General features: G+C 37.3%; 1 protein-coding gene across 15 annotated transcripts in view; it reads right to left on the bottom strand.

Moving 5' to 3' along the window:
- DENND1A (DENN domain containing 1A) overlaps window positions 1-23,014 on the bottom strand; it is a 509,324-nt gene that overhangs the window by 353,545 nt on the left and 132,765 nt on the right. For 10 of the 15 annotated variants that reach the window (XM_038549408.1, XM_038549416.1, XM_038549406.1 and 7 more), the window contains one exon: window positions 4,420-4,469. The exons of the other annotated variants lie outside the window; for them this stretch is intronic. In XM_038549408.1, coding sequence (XP_038405336.1) covers window positions 4,420-4,469 — 50 coding nt within the window. The remainder of the gene's footprint in view (window positions 1-4,419; window positions 4,470-23,014) is intronic. 15 annotated transcript variants of the gene reach the window in all.

Below are 23,014 nucleotides of genomic sequence, written 5' to 3'. Positions count from 1 at the left end.
ATGGTTACATCCTCAATCACTAAACTATACCTTCCTTTGACCCTTAAAAGACGATGTCATTTCATTTTGTGCTCGTGTCATTTGTGCGTATTGGGATATAGGATGATTTACAGGGCAACTGAATGGTAGTAGACTTGCTGGGTTCCAAAAGAGATAAGCACAAATCTGGAAGGAAGAGCTTTTCCGTCCTCCAGGGAGTCTCTTGTGTGTTCTGACTAAAGCAGGTTGCCAGCTACCAAGTGTAAGCAAGTAACACCACAGTACAAAATGGTATACAAATCTTTTTCTCCCCCATCCCCCCCTTTTTTTTAAGAAACTGCTCTCATCAGTAAGAATAAGTTTTTGAGAGTGATAACAGGCTCTCAGCACTGTCATTTCAAGCCTCCTCTCCACCAAGAGCCTCAAGGACCACATAATGTAGAAATAACTCTGCACTGGAAATAAGAGTGTTTCTTTCCCAGCTCTGTTATTACTTAGCTGTGATCATAAGCAAATCACTTCACCTCTACAAATTTTGGTTTCCCTTCTGTAAAATGGGACGTTTGGAACCACGTGAATTTCATCTTATTTCCAGACATGCCCAAGTCCTCCTCTAGCCAGAGCCCAAGCTCTCACAGTACACGTCACCCTCTCCCCAGCAGGCTCCATCTGCTCTGGCTGAATAATCTCTAGGCTCACTCATGGTTTCTCCTCTGCTTTGCTCTTCAGCACATATGGGGTGTTAGGCTCTCCCTTCCACTTACCCGCTTCTTACGGTCCCTGCAGACTCAACACAAGTCTTCCCCACTGTGAGAAGTTTTCTGTGACCACCTCAGTCTTCCTTAACCTCACTATCCTTTTGGAGAGATACTGTTTAATGTGTATTTATAATACTTCCTGAACTAGACTGAGAAACACATGGAGGGCAGAACTCCAAGTCTAATACCATTTCCATATCACCCAACATAATGCTACACATTTGGAACCTTCCTTTGCTCTTTTGTAAAAGAGATACCACCATCATCTATCTTTCAGAGCTGCAGGGAAGAACAAATGAAGTACTGATGTGAAAATGTCCAGCACACTGACTAAAATCAATTAGGAACTCAAATACCAATTTCCTTCCTTTCTGCTCTATTTGGTCACGGAACTTTCCCCAACATGTTCTACTGAAAAAAGTATTCATTTGAGAGACGGATGTTTATGTTGTGCTAGCAGCCTAAGGGACCTAGGGCAAATTCTAATTTCTCTGCAGCTTAGATTTTTTTTTTCAAATGAAGATAATAATACCTGTTCTCATCTCTTAGGATAGGAGGATAAAATAAGGTGATACATGAGAAAGTACTTTCTTTTGAAGAGCTACTGGCATTATTATTTTTCATAAGTCCTAGTTTCAGAAAGAAAAACCTTAAAACAACACAAGAGACAGTAAGATGTCAATGTTAACGGGTGATTTGATGATGACTGTGAAAATCCCACTCTTGATATAGACTAGGAATGTCAGAAAGTTGTATTACTGTTCCTTGGGGTAGAAAAGCACAGATACTGAAAAGATTAGGAAGCTTTCTTTTCTGAACATAATCACCTAGGGCATTACTCATCTCTCATGCTGACATATTTTTTAAGGCAAACAGTATCAAAAATACATCTGGGGGGGCTTTGTGGGCCCCAGAATCTGGGCATAGCCATTTGACAGTGCTAACTGCAAAGTAACAAACAAACAAAAAAAGGTAACATTAAAACCTTTGTGTTTATTATAAATAAATCTTTGTGTTTATTGTAAGTTTGTTATCTCTTCTACATGAAAGTTTGCAAAGGTTAGAGTGGGGAAAGAGAAGAGAAAAATATAGTCCCCAAATAAAGTGGAATTTTTTGTATCAAAAGTTATCAGCACCTGTAGGGTGTGGAATAAAACAAAATGTAAGAAAGAATCATTGTATAAGGCAAGGATTAAGATAGATCCATACAGGTACATTTCTGTCCCAAATCATTTTGTGAAAAAAATATGAGAAACATAATTAAGGGAGGGTGATCTAGAGAGAAGCATCTTAAAAGAAAAGTATTTGTCTAACAACAATAAAAAGGCAGGGGCGCCTGGGTGGCTCAGTGGTTGACCGGCTGCCTTTGGCTCAGGGAGTCATCCTGGGATCCTGGAATGGAGTCCGACATTGGGCTCCACACAGGAAGCCTGCTTCTCCCTCTGCTTGTGTCTCTGCCTCTGTGTGTCTCTCATGAATGAATAAATAAAATCCTTAAAAAACCAAAAACAATAAAAAGGCATCAGGACATCGGTGACAAAGATTTTAGAACTATTTAAGGACTCTGCTTTTTCCATTAAGAATGTAATCACTCAGACAGGTAGGTAAATAGAGCAGTGTGGCTGGTGAGAGAAGAAGAGAGAGGTGTGTGTGTTGGGGTGGATTTAATCTCATTGTGCATTTCTTTCAATATCAGTTTACAAAATTAATTAAGGAATACCCATTCAAAATAGATTAGCACTCTTACCAAAAGTCATGTAAAAATGTATTCTCTTATTTTTCTTCGTTAGATATCTAACTGCATTTTAAAAACATTTCAGCTTTATTAATTTATATAAATATGCCCTTGCCATAATTTGTAATACATTTTATAAGCGACTGGAGGAAATTTCATGCATCACTAATTCATACATATAAATGTGAAGTTTGCATTAAATGTCTCTAAACAAAACCCTACTTCCTTGCTATTTTTAGAAGGAATAGGATAAAGAAGACTCTCATTACAAAGACTGACCCTCTTAAAATTAAGGCTATTCTGTTTTGAGCATCAACCCACTAACTACTGAAACAACCCTGGCACTAGGATTTTAAAAAGCCCAAGTCTGGAAATACTACAATGGCTGATTGGCTTAAAAATAACGAACCAGGGAAAACAGTGATTATAAAATGGCTGGCAACATTCCAGTGCTGCTTTTTAATACTCTTTTTGCTTTTTAGTACTCTTTTAGACTCCTTTGGCTACCAATTCTCATCTCACACCATTTTTAGGTTTCTGCCAAACAAAGCAGGACACCACTCCTACAAAGAGTAGAAAAGACCAAGCAGCACACTACCCACGTGTACTCTAAACCACTAAAATCCTTCAGGTCTGCCTAGTTTGGGTACATGAAAATACAAGACAGAGTCTTTCTAAAGATAGGCCATTTTATAGCTTTCTTAGAACATATTATGGCAGTTATTACTTATGATATTTCCTAAAAATCGGTGTCACTAAAAGTGGACTTTTAAAGACAGAATGTAGCACAGTTCATAGTTCAATTCTCTAAGAGAAAATTAAAAAAGAGTAAACTATCAAGTGGACAAATGGCTGCAAAAATCATGCTTAGACTGTAATGAAGCACATAGTAGACATTTCTTGAAAACAAGATTAAGAGGACTGTTGTGACATCTTATTAATATTGTTTGTAAATGATAGTTTTATAGTTTATAGTTCTCTTTTAGAAAGAAAAAAGGGGGACGCCTGGGTGGTTCAGCAGTTGAGCGTCTGCCTTTGGCCCAGGGCGTGATCCTGGAGACCTGGGATTGAGTCCCACATCAGGATCCTTGCATAGAGCCTGCTTCTCCCTCTGCCTATGTCTCTGCCTCTCTCTCTCCGTGTCTCTCATGAATAAACAAAATCATTAAAAAAGAAAGAAAGAAAGAAAGAAAGAAAGAAAGAAAGAAAGAAAGAAAGAAAGAAAGAAAGAAAGAAAGAAAGAAAGAAAAGAAAGAGAAAAAAGCTCTTCCACAATTGCTACCATTAACCAATGGCTTTTTTTTTTTAACCACCAGACTATTTTAACTATCTTGGAACTCTTATACTGATACTTCTCCAAGAGCTTACCATAATGTGAAATCTAAGGAAATGTTCTGATGATTTTGTATTTTTGTCTAGAATATAGAGAAAATGCTTTGTTCCCCAGAGATACCATTCTTAGCCACCTATAATGCAAGACTTATTTAGCAACATGCCTTTTAAATAGCTGAACCCTTTAAACAAGATAGGCCTGTGCTAATTTAAATTTTACATTGAATCAAAGAAAAATGAAGTCCATATAATACTCATAAGGCCATGGAATAATGCAACATTACTTAAGTTAAATATGTTCATATTTAAATAAAAATGAAATAGCATTGAATACCAACCATTCTTAATCATGGTTCAAGTCTGATAACCAAAATCAAAAATTTAACGTCACATGAAATACATCTCAAAGAGTAACCAATGCAAAGCTCTAAGCTTTAAACTTTTTGATAATGTTAATAAAATCTCCAGGAAAGGAGAATACAGCAACTCTCCTTCAAACATAGACATTTTAAATCTTGGTAACAGACGGAATGTTAAGAATGGTATGGTTTTTATTTTCCATAGCAGGCTTATTGACACTTTGTTTTCTAGTAAAGTTTGAAAATCTGACACTACCTGTCCACATAGAAGGGGAAACAAAACTTGGTCAAAGTCTGTAGAACTTCCTGTGGAGAGAAAGAGAGATAATTTATACATCTAATGGGACCAATAAATCTAGCATTAACCACGGCACACAATCTAGCAACTTTACCCTAAAGAAAGAGGAGACAGATGAAGAAATATGGGCTTTATCAATTACAAGGGAGGAGTACAGGCAGTCAATCATGAGAAATAATAAACATGATCAAACTTCATTAAAAATGAAAAATTAATCAAGAATCACACATGGGCAAACAGCAGGAGCCACGCAGGGAAGCTCTGAAGGGAGGGAGGCGGTTGGGTTGCTGAGTGTTAACACCCCTCTAGGGACCATCTCCAGCCTGACCATATGGATCAGAGTGAATAACACCGAGCCACATGGGTTTGGCCTGGCAGGGCCGCTCTTGCTGGCACCGTTTTTGCCTGTTACCTAGGAACAGAGGGGGCCAGGATTAGACAACACTTCCCTACATCAATAGGCCCAATCACAGGCAGAACAGAAAGCCAACTTGAAGATAATTGTCTCTGAACATTGTCAACTACATTTTTTAGAGTTTAAAACTTCATTTCCTTACTTTTAAAGAAGTTGACATCTCTGGCATAAATTTATTTTGTACTCAAACAATAACAATTTTAAATATGCACTATTTTCAATTAAATGTCATTATAAGTGGGCACACTTACCTGCTTGCAATTTGTGAAAATCCAAAGCAAACTATGAGATTAAATATCTTTTTTAAAATATGTAAGTACTAAGACCAAATGCATTACTCAGGGGAAGTGTACAAAAAGGAAACAAAAAGCACAGCAATATTTCAAAGACTTATTCATAAAAGAGAAGCTTCCTGCATTAAGAACACCACTATATGAGACATAACATGCACAGGGTTTGTGTCTATGTGTGTGTGTGTGTGTGTGTGTGTGTGTGTGTGTGTGTGTGAAAGAGGAGAGGGAGTTTGTGGGTGTGGGTGTGTGTGTGTGTGTGTGTGTGTGAAAGAGAGAGAGAGAGAGACTTCCCAAGAGACACATTTCCACATATATGGCATATACACACACACACACACACACACACACACGTACATAGCTAACACATATACAAGTAATTATTACTTCCTTCATAAAATTTTCTCTAGCTCAACTTCATTTAACTGCAGACTTGGACAGCCCACAGTTGGTGTTTATCATAAGTTCACAGACCAACATTATAAGTTTTTAAAAAAGTATTCCTTTCATACATTTGACTTTTTAACTATTTAAAACCTCAACTTCAAGACAAAATGAAGAACATATTGTTCAGTCATTGAGAAGCTGGTTCAAATTAAAACAAACCTGCCCATTGCAAATCCTAATCCAAGTGATAAATTATAGATCAGTTTACAAATGTAGCACTTTTCTAACCAATAATAATGAATTATCAATGCTAACTGAATTGATGCTTCTCGCTTCATTTATTTTTAAAACTGGTTCTATCATTCAAGAAATAAACCACATCAATCTAATAACCCACTCAATGAAGCAGAAAGCACATTGACTTGCTCTGCCAGAGCATGTTCCGCCTACATAATTCAATTGAGCATATCCTATTTTTTAATATCATCTTGGACTGGTACTATGTATATCAGCACTGTTAAGGCATGTCATGAAAGAGTAAAGCTGAGGAAACTAAAAAATGTAAAAGAGCGAAAAACAATAATACTTCAGCACATTCTATAGGCATTATTGATACCTCAGTTAATTCCATAACGTGGCACCCAGAAGTCTGTACATATTGTTCTAAAACTAATTATGTTTACATAAATTACAAAAGCTACTGAGAATCAGAAAAACGAGCCATTTCTCAGTGCATAATTTTAGTATCAGGCAAATACAGGGGAAAAGGTTATAGAAATCATTCATTTTAAACATCTGTAGTCTTAATTCTAAAACATACTCTCACATACACATAACTCTTATGATTAACATGCAAAAAGAAATTCCTTACAAATTTCCTTTCACATCAAGTTTCAGATACCACAAAGCATTTCCTGACTTCAGAATATGTACTGAGCATCCATTAAAACTCAGTACTCGGTGCTCAACTCACTGCCAACATCAGCTACAAAGACAGTTATCCTCTACCCCTCAGAAGTGACAGGTGCAGAAGTGCTTCTCTACTCTATGCTGGAGTGGAGCTGCCAAAAGGCCTCAAGATTTTTGAAAGAAAGGACCCCCATGGCTCCGAGGAAGCATTGTGCTCTACAGCAGAGTCAAAGGAATCTAATATGACCAACTTATGACTCACTGCAATATAGAAACTACTTACCACTTTCTAATGTCAAGAGTAATAACCAACCGTGAACTTGTCTGTCAGATAATATTAAAACAAATATCAAAGTACCCAATGTAGGCTGGGTATAACCTACCTCCCAGGAGCTTTCCTTTTACCCAAGAAAGCAGTGATAAGTCTAATTAAGCAATGGGGCAGGAAGAGGGAGGAGGGAAGGGAATACAGGCAAATGTAGGCACATGTTTGTGCCTTACAATATGTTTCTTCATGTTTGTGATATTACAAGAGCTTGATTTTCCAATTTAAGTCAAACAAGCCAGTGGTGTGCTGTCAGAGGAGAAAACCGAAATGAACATCTACTCTGTGTTAGGCATATTCACACATCATCTCAATCAGAGCTGAAAAATCTTTTTAGTTTGATAAGGAGAAAGGGGAAAACAAGCAATGTTTCTTATAAATAAAAACTGCTGAAACAAACCAATTTTCTTAGTACTGATTTTTTTGCCTATATATACACATTTAACTACCTTATCCCCTATTTCCAAAGAAAAACACAATTACCTGAATATGAAAAGTATCATTCCCCAAGAGAGGGCACTTCAAAACCCTGACTTAAATATATTTTGAGCATTGTATTTATGGCAGAGCCTTTCAATATTAACTTTACTGGAAAAAGTCACTAAGCAGTTAGCAACCCCTTTTTTTCTCTCCAGTATCGGTATCTTTGGCTAGGGAACTTTCTTTGTAAATGATAATTTTCCTGTTTTCTCCACTCTTTCTCCTGCCTACACAAGCTCTTTCAGACACCAGCCTCGGTACAACCTCAACTACTGCCACATAAATCAGATCTTCAAGATGCAGTACGGCTGATGAAATGTAAATGACCTCATTGCTAAGGCAAGGGGGGTGGGGGAAATTGTGCCAGCTCTCCAGATCAATTCCCAAGTTTCTATTTTCACAAATCTTTTTATGTACAGTTTGATTTTTTAACATTTTAATGAGCAAAAAAAGTGAATCTATAGTAGCCAGTCACCACAGTGAAAGTACAGGGCATGAACTAGATCCCAGGGGGGAACCAGTCCACCATGTCACCACTGGCTTTAGGACATTCGCCACCTGGTTCCATGTCCCTAGGTTCCAACTCCTTTCATAATCAAAACACTGCTGACATTATAAACCCCAGACGGGTTTTCTAAAATCCTTTCCAATCAATATATCCAACACATAACTTATTGGAGACAACACTGAGTTCATTGATTAAGGTGAGTTCAGTAGCAAAGTTTTCAAAATAAATGAGACAAGAATTCAGCATTCAACCCCTTGTGTCACTAGACAATTTATGAAACAGGCAATTTCTAAAAGGGCTTTTCTTCCTAACAAAATCAACGATACTTCATGTGGGAAGACTAAGAGCAGAGGGGGTGGGGGGATGCGTGGAGGATGGACAGTTGCACCAACCTTTCAGTTATGCATATAGCACACACCAGATACAGTGTAGTCGTAGAAAGGCAGTACCTACAAAGCTCTGCCTACAAGGAGATACCAAGCCTCAGAGTATGAACCAAACATGAAATCCACACACCTAACACTGGATTCACTTGCAAAAAAAAATCTTGAGTTCATTTTGGTCTCCTTTAGATTCATTTCATCCAATGTAAATTATCCTCTGGTCAGAAGGCCCATCAAGGGGATTTGCTCCCATTTGGAGAAAATGGATTATGCTCTGCTGAAACTGAGGTGTTCTCTTAAAAACCTAGTAAAGTTTTAAATTTATAGTATCATCTATTCATCATGGAATCCTATTTGGAAGCAAAACTTTGAAGACTCCATTTGATGCAGTTAACTGAGATTATAATAAGGCTAAGCCAATTTGCTCTGAACATGGGGTGTGGGTAGGGAGGTGTATAAGATCCTGCAACAGCCATCAGTTTGGATGTCAATACTTTGTTTTCACTGAAACCCATAAACAAAAATTAGTTGTATTCAGCAGATGAAAACAACCGAGAGTCAGACACAGACATACACACCCCACAAATAAATAGCATCTGAAGGACAAAAGCACAGACTGATTATAATGTCCACTGGGGGTATAGAATGTTGGGAGATGAGACACATTTTCAATAGTTCAAAAGGAAAAAGAAAATGTGTGCAGGAAAACATTTAAATAAAGGAAAGAGATAGTCTGAGTAAATGAATGGATTTTAAAATACATAGAGCTATAATCAGCCTCTTTGTATCTTGCTGAAAGCTAGTACAGCAGTTGATAATTTACCTTTGTTGTGAAGGAGGGAGAGATGGGGAAACAGTGCGAGAACATTTCCTGAGTTTCTTATATCTAATTTATTTCTTCACTTCAAAATGTAGATGTGTGATGAAAAGATCAGCAGAGCACAAATTCCTAAAATACTCTATTTCAATGCTTAAATTTTTTTAATAGCATAAGGGAAATGCTGGCTGGCTAAGTCCTACAATTGAGATCAGTGCCACTGACTTGAAAGAAAAGCCTTTGATTGATGATCTTAAAACTCAAGTTGAAAGTTAAAAACAGAACACACACAAAATCCAAACACACAAAAAGCTAACAAAATTTCTACTTTAAGCCATTTCAAGTTAAAACAGGGACTCCAAAGGTTTTAATGCTTACGATTAAGTAGGGTAAAACAGAATAAATAGTAAGAAATTTTTAGAAGCTTAATTAGCACCAATTTCAAGAATATTGATCAGAAATTTCTAAATATGAAAATAGGAAATCCAATTTTCTCTCTTTCTCTAAAAGATCAAATTAAATCCAACATCCATGCTATGGTTAGTTACAAACAAACTTTAAAAAAATTTTCCAATGAGAAAAATCTTTGAATAAAGGATTTTATAGAAAGGCCTTTCAACACCTATACATAAAAGCCAGGTCAAATTTCTTACACTGCTGCTTAAATGCTACAGAATCTGTTTCCTTTCTTTGGTATATTTCAATATTTACTCTCAGTTTACTTTTTTTTTCTTACAAATGTTAATTTTGAGTCATGTATATGTTATAATTATGCTAATTTGTGCAACACCTAATATACAAATTCAATGCTGTAATTTAAAGATAATATTACAAAAAAGTATAGAAATTTATCATATTCTATAACATGTATCATATAAATTTTATATCTACATTTTATATTTAAATTAAGTACATTGATGGAATGCTTACAACAGGTGAAGAGCCACCTCTAAAACGACTTTTAAGTATAGATCTTCATGATCTTTGAAGTTCAGAGTAAAAATACTGGATCTTATAGAAAAAAATTTCATTTAACAAAATCACTTTTTCCTTTTGTATCCTTCCTTATCTTCCAAAAATGGCTTACAACAAAGTCATTCCCAAATTTCAGCATTATGTAAAACATCCTTTATTCTGAGATTTCATTTTATTAACTTGAAAGCTTATAGCAGAGAAGTGAAAATGAGAGAGCTATATTTTTAAGGTCAATGTTAAACACCAATAAACTTCTTGACACTTGTTTCAAATACTTACAAAATGAGCAAATGATTTGGTTAGAATCTCTTACAATTCCTTGGACTTAATATTACTGTAAAATATTTTGCCTTACTCATTTCCTTTAACACTGTAAGTCCTGTTATCTGAAGACTTATGTTATTGATATACCAAAAAGGAAGAAAGATTGGGGAAGATGGAGGAGGGGAAAACATAAGTCAGCACATACCAAAGGAATAGGGTCCCAACAGTAAAACTGCAAACATAATTTCACTGAAGAAGCAACTTGCCCTCAGGAAGATACTATTTAAAAAAAAAAAAAAAAAAAGAGCACTGATAGAAATTGTATTTTGTAAGCATATTAAAAGCTGTCAGCTTTTAAATATTTTAAATGCACACAAAAATGTGTACAGATGGACAACTTTTCTGCTCACATTAGTCTAGAAAAAAAATCTTTCATTATCAAGCTCAAAGTCCTTGAATTTTTTAAACTTAATTGTACCTCTATTTCCTAGAATTCACACCCAAAGGCCAAAGCTTTCCTGCCACCAGTCCTTCAAATCTGACTTGGACATTACACGGGAGGAGGCTCCAAGCCTCCCTGAGGTCTCACTCCTTTTACAACACACGAAAAAGCAGTCGATAATGGGCCCATGCTGAATTCGCTGCTCTCCACGTCTCCTCTTGGGACACAAGCCTAGCAGATGTGATAAAAACTGTGTCAGAGAAGTGGCTCTAGTTTGTGCTTTAATAACAACTTAAGCCTCTAAACCAATACAACCAAAGGACTAACAGAACTGGCTGTTACCTCTCTCTCCTGCCAATCTTTGAATATCTCTGAACTGAATTAGCACCTCTACCCACAACATCCCCTGCCACCCCACAAAATCCATTCTAATTTTAAAAGATAAATGAATTCAGCAAACACGTCGGCGGCACAAGTGTCTGGGCTGTGTGTGTGTGTCCTATAATTAAGCCCTAACACATATTTCATGCAGTTTAGATTTTCTCAAGGTACGATGGTGCATTCAGAGGTCCTAAAGGAGTGCCTGGTTTATTTCCTCTGATCATCACCCCAGTAATCATATTAACACGCACAACTGGTAGACTTACAGTTTTCAAAGAGTGCTTATGGGTCAAAAAATTATTTTTAAATATGCTCAACTACAGGAAAGAAGAGTGATATTCTGAGTTACTGAAACATTCTAATTATTAAAATTGATACCAAAGAATTTTTAAAACCATGGGTGGTTATACTTTTAACTTGCAAGAATTCTTTGTCTTACCTAATGATATGGTACCAAAAAAATAGATTTAAATGTGTACTTCTGATAACATTTTCTAAATTCTATAATTCAGCCTTTAGATGATAGGTCTTTCTACCCAGTACCTTGAAAGCCTATTCAGTCACAATTGCATACCCACTTAATCAGCAATCATTGTTCTGGGATGCAGGACTTTGTTGTCAAGACAAGCACCAAAAACCTTTAAAAAAATTTTTTCAGAACTGGCATAAGAAAAAAGTGATCTTTGTCAGACAAGGACAAATTTATGCAAATCTTTTATAAACATTCACAAACATTTATTTAGCTTTTGAAATGTTGGCCTCATTTGAGAGCATGAAAATGAGGGGGAAGTAGGAAAACGCAAAGGACAGCTTAGAAGCTGGCACACTACATAAATATTCAGAAGGAAGATTATAGGATTCATGTTAGGCTGTCTTAGGCTTCTCCAAAGTCCACACAGAATAGCAAAGAACAAAACTAACGAGAAGTACAGCAGATGTTAGACAATGCATCAGCCTCTTTCCCTCTCTCACTTGGCTATACTTGGACGCTTTTATATTTTCTTTCAATATGGTTAGGTCATTCAAGGATTCTCCTATAGACTCTGTATTGTGGCTACAGATCTATAAGCTGGAGGTCTGTCAGCTTTCCAAAAGTTTCCAATGAAAAGGCATTATGCAAATTCTACCTCTCTTACCCTCTTTCAGGGGGGAAAAAAAGCCTCCAGTATGCAGTCATCGGAGTATTGGAAGCCCCAGCCTTCATTTCTGTATAGCTGTGTTTGCCTCAGGGCCACGCTGCTTGTTTTGACAGTGGATCCCCCTAGATAGTTGGGATTAGTCGAGCTTGTTTAGATAAACTTGAAATCAAGGCCTTCTCTAGGTAGACAGCTAGATGTAGCTACCGAGTTTCCAGCTGCCTCCTCCTTTCATCCCCAAACAACTGGAGATTCACAGTAGCTATCACAGCCACAGGCTATGTCACATACATAAGTACAAAATTAAAGGCTGCTAAAAGAAGCCTTTGTAAGTCTTAGTGCTAAAATAAGGAATCTGTACTGCTTAGTTTATACAAATTATTCTAGCACTACCAGTATGGAACTGAAATCATCGGTTAACGAGGCATATTAATCAAGGTTCCCAGCTTCTTCGGATAGACAGGATCATAGTTTGATAATTTATCTAACCTTCTGCTTCTCAGCTCTTGTATGAGAGTAATCGCTTAAAATGTTGAAAAGGAAATAATAGGCTTTATTTATCCAGTGGCAGGAGATGTCAGACACCATCAACAAACACTGGGAACAGACCATGAAGATCAAAATGTAAATATCAAATCTGTTTTTGAGAGAGAATTATTTAGCAATTGATTAGACAGGGCCTCTCAGAACAGTCATCTCCAATTACAGAACTGTTTCAAATCAACTTTTATTTCCCACAACTTGCAGATTCTAATAAAACGGTATCAGGAAGGCTCAAGAACTGAGGAAATTTATACTTGGAACAGATCAATGACATCTCATTATAGAGACAGAAGGCAGGTGATAGGAGACAGTATTGAAATTTTTTAAAGTATACAACTTAAATAGTTTTCTGAAATCTAATACTCAAGGATTAAAGAAAATAATACTCAAGGATTTAACTCCTTTGCAACTAGAAAATGTCTCTGCAGAGGGTCAGCAAAATGTAAACAAAGAAAATAACTCAATTCTACATATATGTTTTATTTTACTTAACTTGCTCTAACATGTAGATGCCAATGTTTACGTGAGGCTGGTATAAACTATAAACACAACAATAGTATCAGAATAGATGTAAACACTTCCAGAACTATTCTATGAGATACCATACAGTCCTGAAAGCCTTTTACCCTCTGACCACACGACCAAGTCACACAAGGCAGTTATCAATCAATCAAGAGTTAATTGATTCACCAACAAAAATATGTTCTCATAATTGAACAGCAAAGTCACAATTTAAAAGAAAAGCTTAATGACGTGCAAGACATTCTGGAACAGCAGTCATCACTTTGAGGTTTTCCTATGGAATTTCTGGTTCATTTCACTTACAAACTAAAGGAGTCAGCAAACTTTTTCTCTAAAGGGCTAGATATTAAGTATTTTAGGCTTTGTAGGACACTTACTGACCCTGTCACAGATTCTTCTGGGTTGGTGGTTTTGTTTTAAAACCAATGTGCCGGGGGCACCTGGGTGGCTTAGTTGGTTGGGTGTCTGCTTTTGCTGGGGTCGTGATCTCAGGGTCCTGGGATTAAGCCCCCTGCTGAGCAGGGAGCCTGCTTCTCCCTCTCCCACTGCAGCTCCCCCTGTTTGTGCTAGCTCTGTCTCTGTCTCATAAATAAATAAAATCTTAAAAAAAAAAAAAAAAAAAAACAAGAAGAATCAATGTGCTAAAGGCCCTGTCTGCATGGAGCTTCTGATCTAGTTGGAAAGATGGATGCTTTACAAATGAATACAGAATATAGAATTTGACTATGACAGGACCTGTGAGAGAGTGCTCTATGACAGAACAACAGGGGCCTGAAATTAGATGGAAGTGTCATGAAACACCTCTCAGGAAGTGGCTTCTTGAGCTGAGACCTTAGGACTGAGCAGGGGTTCGCCAAAGACTGGAAGAGGGACAGGGAAAGAAAGGCCAAAGAAAGTAAGAGCATAAGCAAAAGCCACTGAACAAGAATCCCTGGCACATTCAAAGAACTGAAATCACCCTGGCATGTTGAAGCAGGTGCAGGGAGTAAATGCAAGAAGATGAGGTTGGCGGGTGCCTCGGTTAAGTGTCTGCCTTCGGCTCAGGTCATGATCCTGGTGTCCTAGGATGGAGCCCCAGGTCAGGCTCCCTGCTCAGCGGGGAGCCTGCTTCTTCTTCACCCTCTGCTGCTCCCCATGCCTGTGCTTGCTTGCCCTCTATCTCTCAAATAAACAAAAATTAAAAAAAAAAAAAAAAAAAAAAAAGATGAGGTTGGATAGGACAGCAGGGGCCAATCATGAGGGGCTTTACGGGGAATGTTAAGGAGCCTAGACTGTATTCTAGTGCATTGAAGTCACTAGGAGGGTTTGAATCCTTTATATCACATTCGCAGGGCACTTCCTAACTTTGCCATAACCCCCAAGTCTTCCAGATTGCAAGGGGTTCACAAGCTATTCTCAGTGAGCTCTTCACTTGAGCTTTCACACCAATACTGCTGCTATCATTTCCAGCATTAAATTGTCCATAATCTCTGGACCCTACATTTCAACAGGAGGATGGAGACACACAACTGGGTGCTTGTCAGTCCTCTGACTCCTCTGAGAAGAAGAATCTCACATAGGAGCCTTAATAATAACCCAGCAGCATGGACAGGGATTATGGCTGAAGAGAATAACAAAGGAAATATAACAAATTTTAACAGGATCAGCTTAAATCTCTCTTCAGAACATGCTTCTAATAATCTGGTATTTCTTCTGAGATCCCAAAGTCCATTTTCCTGTACACAATGAAAGTATGACTTTTTACTGCAATAATCTGTTGTGTATCATTGCATGTAAGCACGCACTGATTAGAAGACTATTATTTTTCAGTACTAATAGGGGAAAAAAACCACTACCATCAACTATAAGGTGTATCCTAATTTCAGAGATGTAAAATGTGAAAAGTTGATGGAATATATTTATTACAGATTTGTCTTTTCCACTTGACCTAGTTAAGAATGGTGGGGATTGTATCCAGTGCCAGTGTCTAGTGGAGTACCTAGCACACAGGAACATCCAGTGAATGATGGTGTTGAAAAATGGTTAGATGATAATCTGGAGTTTTAGAAGGAAAAAAAAAAAAAAGCATTAACTGAGCACTTACTATCGCCAAGAACAGTGCTAATAGTCTACAGGTTTTCTTATTTAATCTTCATAGGAAATAGTGAGAGCACATGAGCCAAAGGAGACCTGAATTTATCAGAGAATCAATATTTACTCTTTTTTTTTTTTAATTAGGCTCCACACCCAACATGGGGCTAACTCATAACCAAACATGACAAGCTCTACCAACTGAGGCAGCCAGTTACCCTAATATTTATCCTTTTTCTTTTTTTTTTTTTAAGATTTTATTTATTTATTCATGAGAAAGGCAGAGACCTAGGCAGAGGGAGAAGCAGGCTCCCTGCAAGGAGCCCCATGTGGGACTCGATCCCCAGAACCTGGGATCATGCCCTGAGCCAAAGGCAGATGCTCAACGGCTGAGCCATCCAGGCGTCCCTCCTTTTTCTTTTAATTTTATTTTTTCATTTGAGAAAGAGAGAAAAAGAGCATGAGCGGTGGGAAAGAGGCAGAGGGAGAGGGAGAAGCAGACTCCCTGCTGAGCAGTGAAGCCAACACAGAGGCTCAATTCCAGGACCCCAGGATCATGACCTGAACCAAAGGCAGACGCTTAACCAACTGAGCCACCCAGGTGCCCCCTTAATAGTTATTCTTGATATAAAAGTGAAAGGAAGAAACTATTAAAGTTTGTATAAATGTGGTATCAGCCATTTCTGTCAAAAATTTACTATATATTACATTACTAATAAATATAAGAATTATGTATATAATTTAAAGTATCTAACTATATAGAAGTTTCTTCTGATTTAGCCTTCATTATGTTCCTCGTATACCAGTGGTCATCTGCTCTATGAAGTAACAGCAGAAAGAGACTGACAAAGCAGCCAATATGCATCACATCCTGTTCTAGAAGTTGTACATAAGCTCAAGGATCCTGCCAGTAATCTTATGTGTTATAAAGATTATCAATCTCTTAGGTAGGAACTGAACCTTAAAAGTGGAATAAAATTAGTTTCAGGTACAACATTGAAGTAACTTGCCCAACTACAAGTAGACAGTGAATGGAAAAGCTAACATTCAAACCCAAGTCCATCTATCCCTGGAGCTTAAGCTCTTCCCACAATCCTCAGCTTGCAGCTTTGTTGACTACAAATGAGAATCTTATTCTTGGTTCCTACTTGATTAGGATTCTGTCTCCACAGCTACAAATACTCTTGCAGCTACAACTTTGCAGTGGTAGCCCTCCATGCCGAATGAAGCTAATGCTTCTCTCCCACTTCACTTTCCAATTGCAGCAGCAGAGGGCAAGATTTGTGTTGTTATATCACAGGGTCTTAGGTTACAGGAACTGAATGTGCCAGCTTGCCCAGGACATCCTGGTTTGCTCATTATTTCTGTGTAATCCTGGTGCCCATTTCACTCTCAAAGGTGCCCTAGATTGGATGCTATGGTCTTCAGAATCTTAGAGGAAAAATCATGGCTTGTCTGGAGGGTACTGAAAGAACAAATAGCTGTTCTATCTGCCTTGTGATGGGAAATTGGGGAGTGATGTGAGAATACTTTTTATCATTTAGACTCCAGGCTCCTTATCCACATTAAAGACTTATCTATATTCTAAGGCTTAATGCAATACCAGACACATCATGAATTACATGGAAACAGTAAAATCTTCTCTTCGCTTCATTTTCCTCATGCTACATCAGAAAACATTTATTGAACTAGACGAATTTGGGTATTATGTATACATCACACCCACTTCTCCTGTCAGTTTTACAAAATTAGTATTATTTCCTGTTTCACAGATGAAAAACCATGAGGCTGAAAAAGTAAAGCCTTTGCCCAAAGGGACCTTTCAAAGCCAGGTTTCCTATAATATGGGGATACTTAATTCAACTTTTCTTTGGGGAAAGAAAAAGAAAAAAGAGAAGAAAAGAGCATAGCACTTAAAATTTGTAGGGACGATGGTAATTGTAAGAAATAAGTGAGACAGGGCACCTGGGTGGCTCAGTTGGTTAAGTGTCTGCCTTTGGCTCAGGTCATGATCCCAGGGTCCTGGGGTAGAGCTCTGCATCAGGCTCCTTGCTCAGTAGGGAGCCTGCCTCTCCCTCTCCCTACTGCTCCCCCTGCTTGTGTGCATGCTCTCTCTCTCTCTGTCAAATAAATAAATAAAATCTTTTTTTTAAGTGAGACATGAATAATGCAAAGATTTTAGCTGCCATTAAATCTGTTTATTATAACATATATTTTAGAAATTCAGAAATACTTCTCAATTTACCAGCAGTTTAGATCTCTAGAAATGATAAGTATCTGGGAGGTTGGAAGAGTTCTCTGATAAAAATAATGTTCTTAACAATTTACAGTTTACACTTCTAAAATGGGATGTTACTAAAGAGGCATTATGTTTGAAATACATTCAAATGCAAGAATCTTAAAAGCCTCTGTTAGGTAAGATAGGATTTAATAAATATATGTTTTGGTTTGTTCTACCTCATTCAAATTCTGAACCCAAAGATCACGGTGTGAAGGCTATTCAAATAATCATTTATTATTACATACCAAATATTTGGCCAACTAATATCCACACATAGTACCAGGTGCTAGAGATATGGATGTGAAGCAGGCAAGAATCCCTGACTTCTTGCCTAGAGGAGGGAGAGGATATATAAACAACTACATGCAATAAAATGTTTTAGGTTTTCTGACAGAAGTAGGGTCAAGGAAAAGTAAGGTACTGTTAGTTTTACTGAGAGAATGTGAAAGACCCCTCAGAGGTGGTGACGTGTGATCTGAGTTTTGAGAGATGAGTATTTACTAGACAAACTGCTAGACAAGAATATTCCAGGAATAAAAGCAACATGAAACAATATCATATCACATATTTCACAAGGTTGATATATAAGTAAATGAGCTTCATTAAGCTCAATGATTTTTAAAAAGACCATCTTAGTTCTTTTGTAAATACCTTTTCATTTCTACCCACCAACCCCCACCTGCTATATACATATGCACACCCAATACAGACTAGTCCACAGTCTGGCCTTCATCCTATTTCACATCTGAAATCTTAAACAGACCAAAGTTAGACAGTTTGAAATTATGGTAGCCAGAGGACTCTTAATTCTACTACATTTAAAAAAAATGAAAGCTAACACAATAGTACAAAGCACTATATGTGACCAAAAGGGCTAATTTACAAGGACAGTGGGACACATTACTAAATTTCTGAGGTTTCGAACATGCAAAGCCTCAATATACAGATTTCACAACTGAAATAAAATAAATTAAAAATAATTAGTTATTTGAAACCCCTTCATCACCATTTAAAGAGTTTTCATATTTTCAGTACATTTTAGAATATACTCAGGAACTGTTTCTGATTATATCTCTTCACCTTTACTTAACCTTTACTTACTTCACCTTTACTCTCTCTTCCTTTTGCGACTTACCTAATTTTGCTCTAGAACAGCATGGGCTTAAGAAAGGAAATGTTTCCCAGAATTCTTAGGACCTGTCAACTTCTGGAGGCAAAGGTTATCCAACATAATCCTAATACCCAACAAAACAAAAGCACTCATACCAGGCTATCCTGCTACCTTAAATTTGCCCCTAGTCAGGGGAGGCACTATATAGTTATTGGTTATTAGATACCAGGTATGATCCTGAGCACTTTTACACATTTCACATCATTTAACTCACAAAGGCCCTAGGAGGTCTTTATTATGATTATATCTAGTTTATAGATGCAGAAGTCAAAACCCAAAGAGATAAATCCCAGTAAATGACAGCTGGAATTCAGACCAAAGCAGTCTGGCCCCAAAGTCTATGCTCTACATCACCACTGTCATTCCTGCCTCTGACTCTGATTTCTGTAATCTGAACTCCTTAACAATTATGTCTGTGTATTACGTACTTCATACTCACAATTATTCACCGGCCCGTAATTTATCCTAGCTGCTGAGATCTTCTCAGCCTCTAACACTGACTATAGTCATTCCTATACTTGAAGAGTTCAGATTGACAGACAAATAATACAATGTAAGGAGTCAATGTTCCAAGTGCTCTCCAAGTGCTGAGATAGGGTGACTAATTCAGTCAGGGCAAGTTTCACAGAGGAAGTGATACAAGCAGGGCAATTAATGCTGAACAGAAGTATACTTGGGGGGGTGGGTGGAGGAAGAAGCTTGAGGAAGGCATATCAATCATAAAAATAGCTTCGGCAAAAACAGAGGTGGGAGAAAGCAATCCATGCTGGGAAATGGTGAGATGTTCTATGTCTGCTTATGAAGGGAAAAGTGGTAGGAAACCAAGCTGGAAACTGAGCCAAGGTCAAGACTGTGAAGAGCCTGAAATCCAAGTTTTAAGAAATCTGGAGTCAATCTTGAAGGCACCAGCAAGCCATCAAGAGTTTCGACTGAAGAGAAATGGTGTGATTTGATTTAGGTTTTAGAAAGCTATCTCTGGCCATCTTAAGGAGAGTAGTGATTATAAGGTCATTGGGTTACAGACCATTAGGAAGAGTACACAGGAGAAAGCTGAGAGTTGAATGCAGAGGGAAATAGAAGACTAGGGAGCAACCTAGGAGGGAGAAGAAACAAGACTTAATGACTACAGACTTGCCCCGATGAGCAACAGACACCGGTTGGTTACGTGAGACTAAAGGTAAGACTCAGACTACAGTGCTCCAAATCAGCCACAGTCCACTTAGTTACAATCATTGAGTAATTCACAAGAAACAAGACCATCCAATAGTATTCACAGATGTCTGAAATCTAGCAGGGCTTTTTTGGAGCCAGAATAAAACCAGGAGAACATTTCTAATAAGAATGTGTAAGTAAGGATTGCATAATTACCATTTCCTGGCGTTAGATTCAAGTAAGTAGTAGTAACAACGTAGCTGCATAGCTTGGCGTGCTTTCAGAAAGAATAGCTCAAAAAGAATTTGTCTTTTTAATGAGTTCCTTCTATATAACTGTAACAGCTGGGGAGTGACCAAATTGGGAAAAAAATCTTCAACTTAAAAGAAAAGCCTTAAGTCAGAAAATGTATCAATTTTTCAATTGAGTTTAGCTAAATGTTTAAGGTTCTGAAATACAGTTTTCATTAAGAAGCCAGTCCAACCCTATCGCATTCTTAAATTCACCCTTTTCTAGGAATGGGAGCAGGCGGGGGGCAGGGAGGACGATTCATGATATAGGTATGGCAAAACAGCAGTCCTTATGTACAAGGTGGTTTTTCTTCAGCAAATACTTTAAAAAGCATGAATTTTGACATTTAAAGTGATAAGTTTGACTTGTAACAACACAAGTTACAACATGAGAAGCAACACGTGACATACTTTTTTAGGATTGTTGTTTACCCATGCATGACCCTATCCTTGAAAAATTAAAACCAAGCCAATCATCAAGAACAGCACATTTTTAAACATATACAAGGAAGCAGATGTTTAATCTGGGATGCATTTATACATCTGAACTCTATCAATGAATCTTTTCAAAATCTATAATGTTGTCCATCAAAATGGCTACATTTCATGGCATTTGTGGATTCTGATGCACTCTTGAAGAAAGCTGCTTCAGCAGGGTGCTTTGTTGCTATTATGCTAAACAATCAGCTCCTAGGGTCTGAAGAGATTGAGAGTTTTTATCTGTGGATGGGAAAATTACGTTTCCATCTACAATCCCAGACTGCCAAGTTACTAAGAAATATGGAAACTGACCTTTCTGAGCAAGAGGTATAAAAATCCAAAAATCAACAGTGACTCTTAGAAAAAGCACACATCTAAAACAAACTTAAAAGATGATCTTCTTTATAGGCAGCTTCAAGACTTTCCCACTTGGCTTTCTCGGTATCACTCTTGTTAACTTTACTACCTTCTATGGCTTCATAGCATAAAGGACAAGAAATTGCAGAATTGTGATTACACTGTGGCATCACTACCCAAAGATCTTAGTTTTCAGAGACATCACCAATTTCTGGCCACACCACTGTTCTACAAACCAACAAAATGACCTGAACGTGCATTGCCCTTATAGCCTACTAGACAGTAGGGTCCTTCAGGGGAAGGGTAGAATCCACTTTTTCTCACCTCCTCTTTACTTGGTATGGTGCCTGGCTCATATTCTATGGACACTACACTTATCAGCCTCTCATTCAATTAAGGCATAAAATCAAATCTACTCTCCTAGATAGCTTCTGCCACCAAAGACAGACACAAACAGGGAAAAAAAATCAGAAAATGCAGCCACTAATAAGTCAGTCTTTTTAAGGTCAGGTTGTAGAGACATTTTAAAGTGTAATCCACTTGACCCTTTTATAAGTAAATCCTCTCAGTGACAGTCAAATGAATCAATAAATTGTTCCATGTATATGGTATCATAAAAAGTTTCCAGGACCAAACTGGACCTCACCATTTAAAGTGGATCAAATCTGAGTAGTCTGTATGAGCAGATTGGAAGCATGACAGCACCCACACTCTGGAGAAGAACGAAGGAAAAAAAGGAAGCTCAAAAGTTTCTAAGAGAAATGGGATACGCCCAGGTCTGATTCCATTCTCTGTGAGCTTGATGAATGCAACACCCAAAGGACCACGAACCCAAAGTCTCAACTCTAATTTAAAGATCCCACGGCTTAGACAAGTCACTATAGAAAGACAAGCAGAATCTTTCTGGAATCAATGTCACATTTTATACAAACAAGGTACACTGCTGCTTATGGTTCTCCACCTACTAACAATGAGAAAAATCGAATTTAATTATTTGTCTTAAATTTTGTATAAACATTAGACATGTATGTCATATTAAACAATGTCAGTATGAGACTTCCTTTCACAGTAACAAAAGATTTAGGAGCTGTGGGTTTTATCTGCAATTTTCTTATGAGATAGTTTTCTTGCAATGAATCAGGGCATGGACAAGTTTTGAATAGAAATGTTTAGTCTCTGGCTCATCAAGATTTAGAAGAAAATATGAACGTTTTGAAACACAGGAGCTCACCAAAAGAACAAGGCAATCACCAACATACAAGTAGCAAGTCTTAATTAAATATTATCTTTGTTTTCTTTCTAATCAGAATCTTCCAATCCATTTACATAGGCTATACTATGAATAATTGTGAGCTTAAGAAATGTTTTCTTTAGAGCATACCTGAAGTATGAACAGATGAAAACTCCATATTTAAGCAATTACATGCAACTCACAAATGCCAATTTCCATCACAATTAGCCTAAGTTATGCAACATATTTTTGTTCCTTTTTAGTATATAGGTGATGTATGTTTTTATAATTTGCTTAACTGCCTATAGTGAAATTTTAAAATCACACAGACCATATAAAACCATAAAAGAAAGGGTACCTTTTTATTTTTCCCAATGTACCATGTTTCTACATTGCATATAGAGCTTGTACAAGCAACACTGTGTGTTTCTATATAAAGATTTCCATAAAATTTTTATAGTTTCTATAAATGCATAGATTGTTGGTTTCATTATAACCTCTGTTTCAGCGCCAGTGGAAAGAAAAATTACCTGCAACCCTAAACAGTGAACTATATATACATAGGGTAAGTAAGTGTGCTCAGACCTCTATTCAAAAAGCTCTAAGACACTGGCTATATTTCACCAAAATATATATGAGTGCACTGAAGAAGCAACTTCTAGTACACTTACCCCTAAGCACAACTCTTGGAGCAAACAGGCAATAAAAAGTGCAATTGTGAGAACAAATCATTAATTCTACATG

This window comes from Canis lupus, chromosome 9 (genome assembly GCF_011100685.1).
Source record: "Canis lupus familiaris isolate Mischka breed German Shepherd chromosome 9, alternate assembly UU_Cfam_GSD_1.0, whole genome shotgun sequence".
Classification (NCBI taxonomy): domain Eukaryota; kingdom Metazoa; phylum Chordata; class Mammalia; order Carnivora; family Canidae; genus Canis; species Canis lupus.
This window is presented reverse-complemented; position numbering and strand designations above follow the sequence as displayed.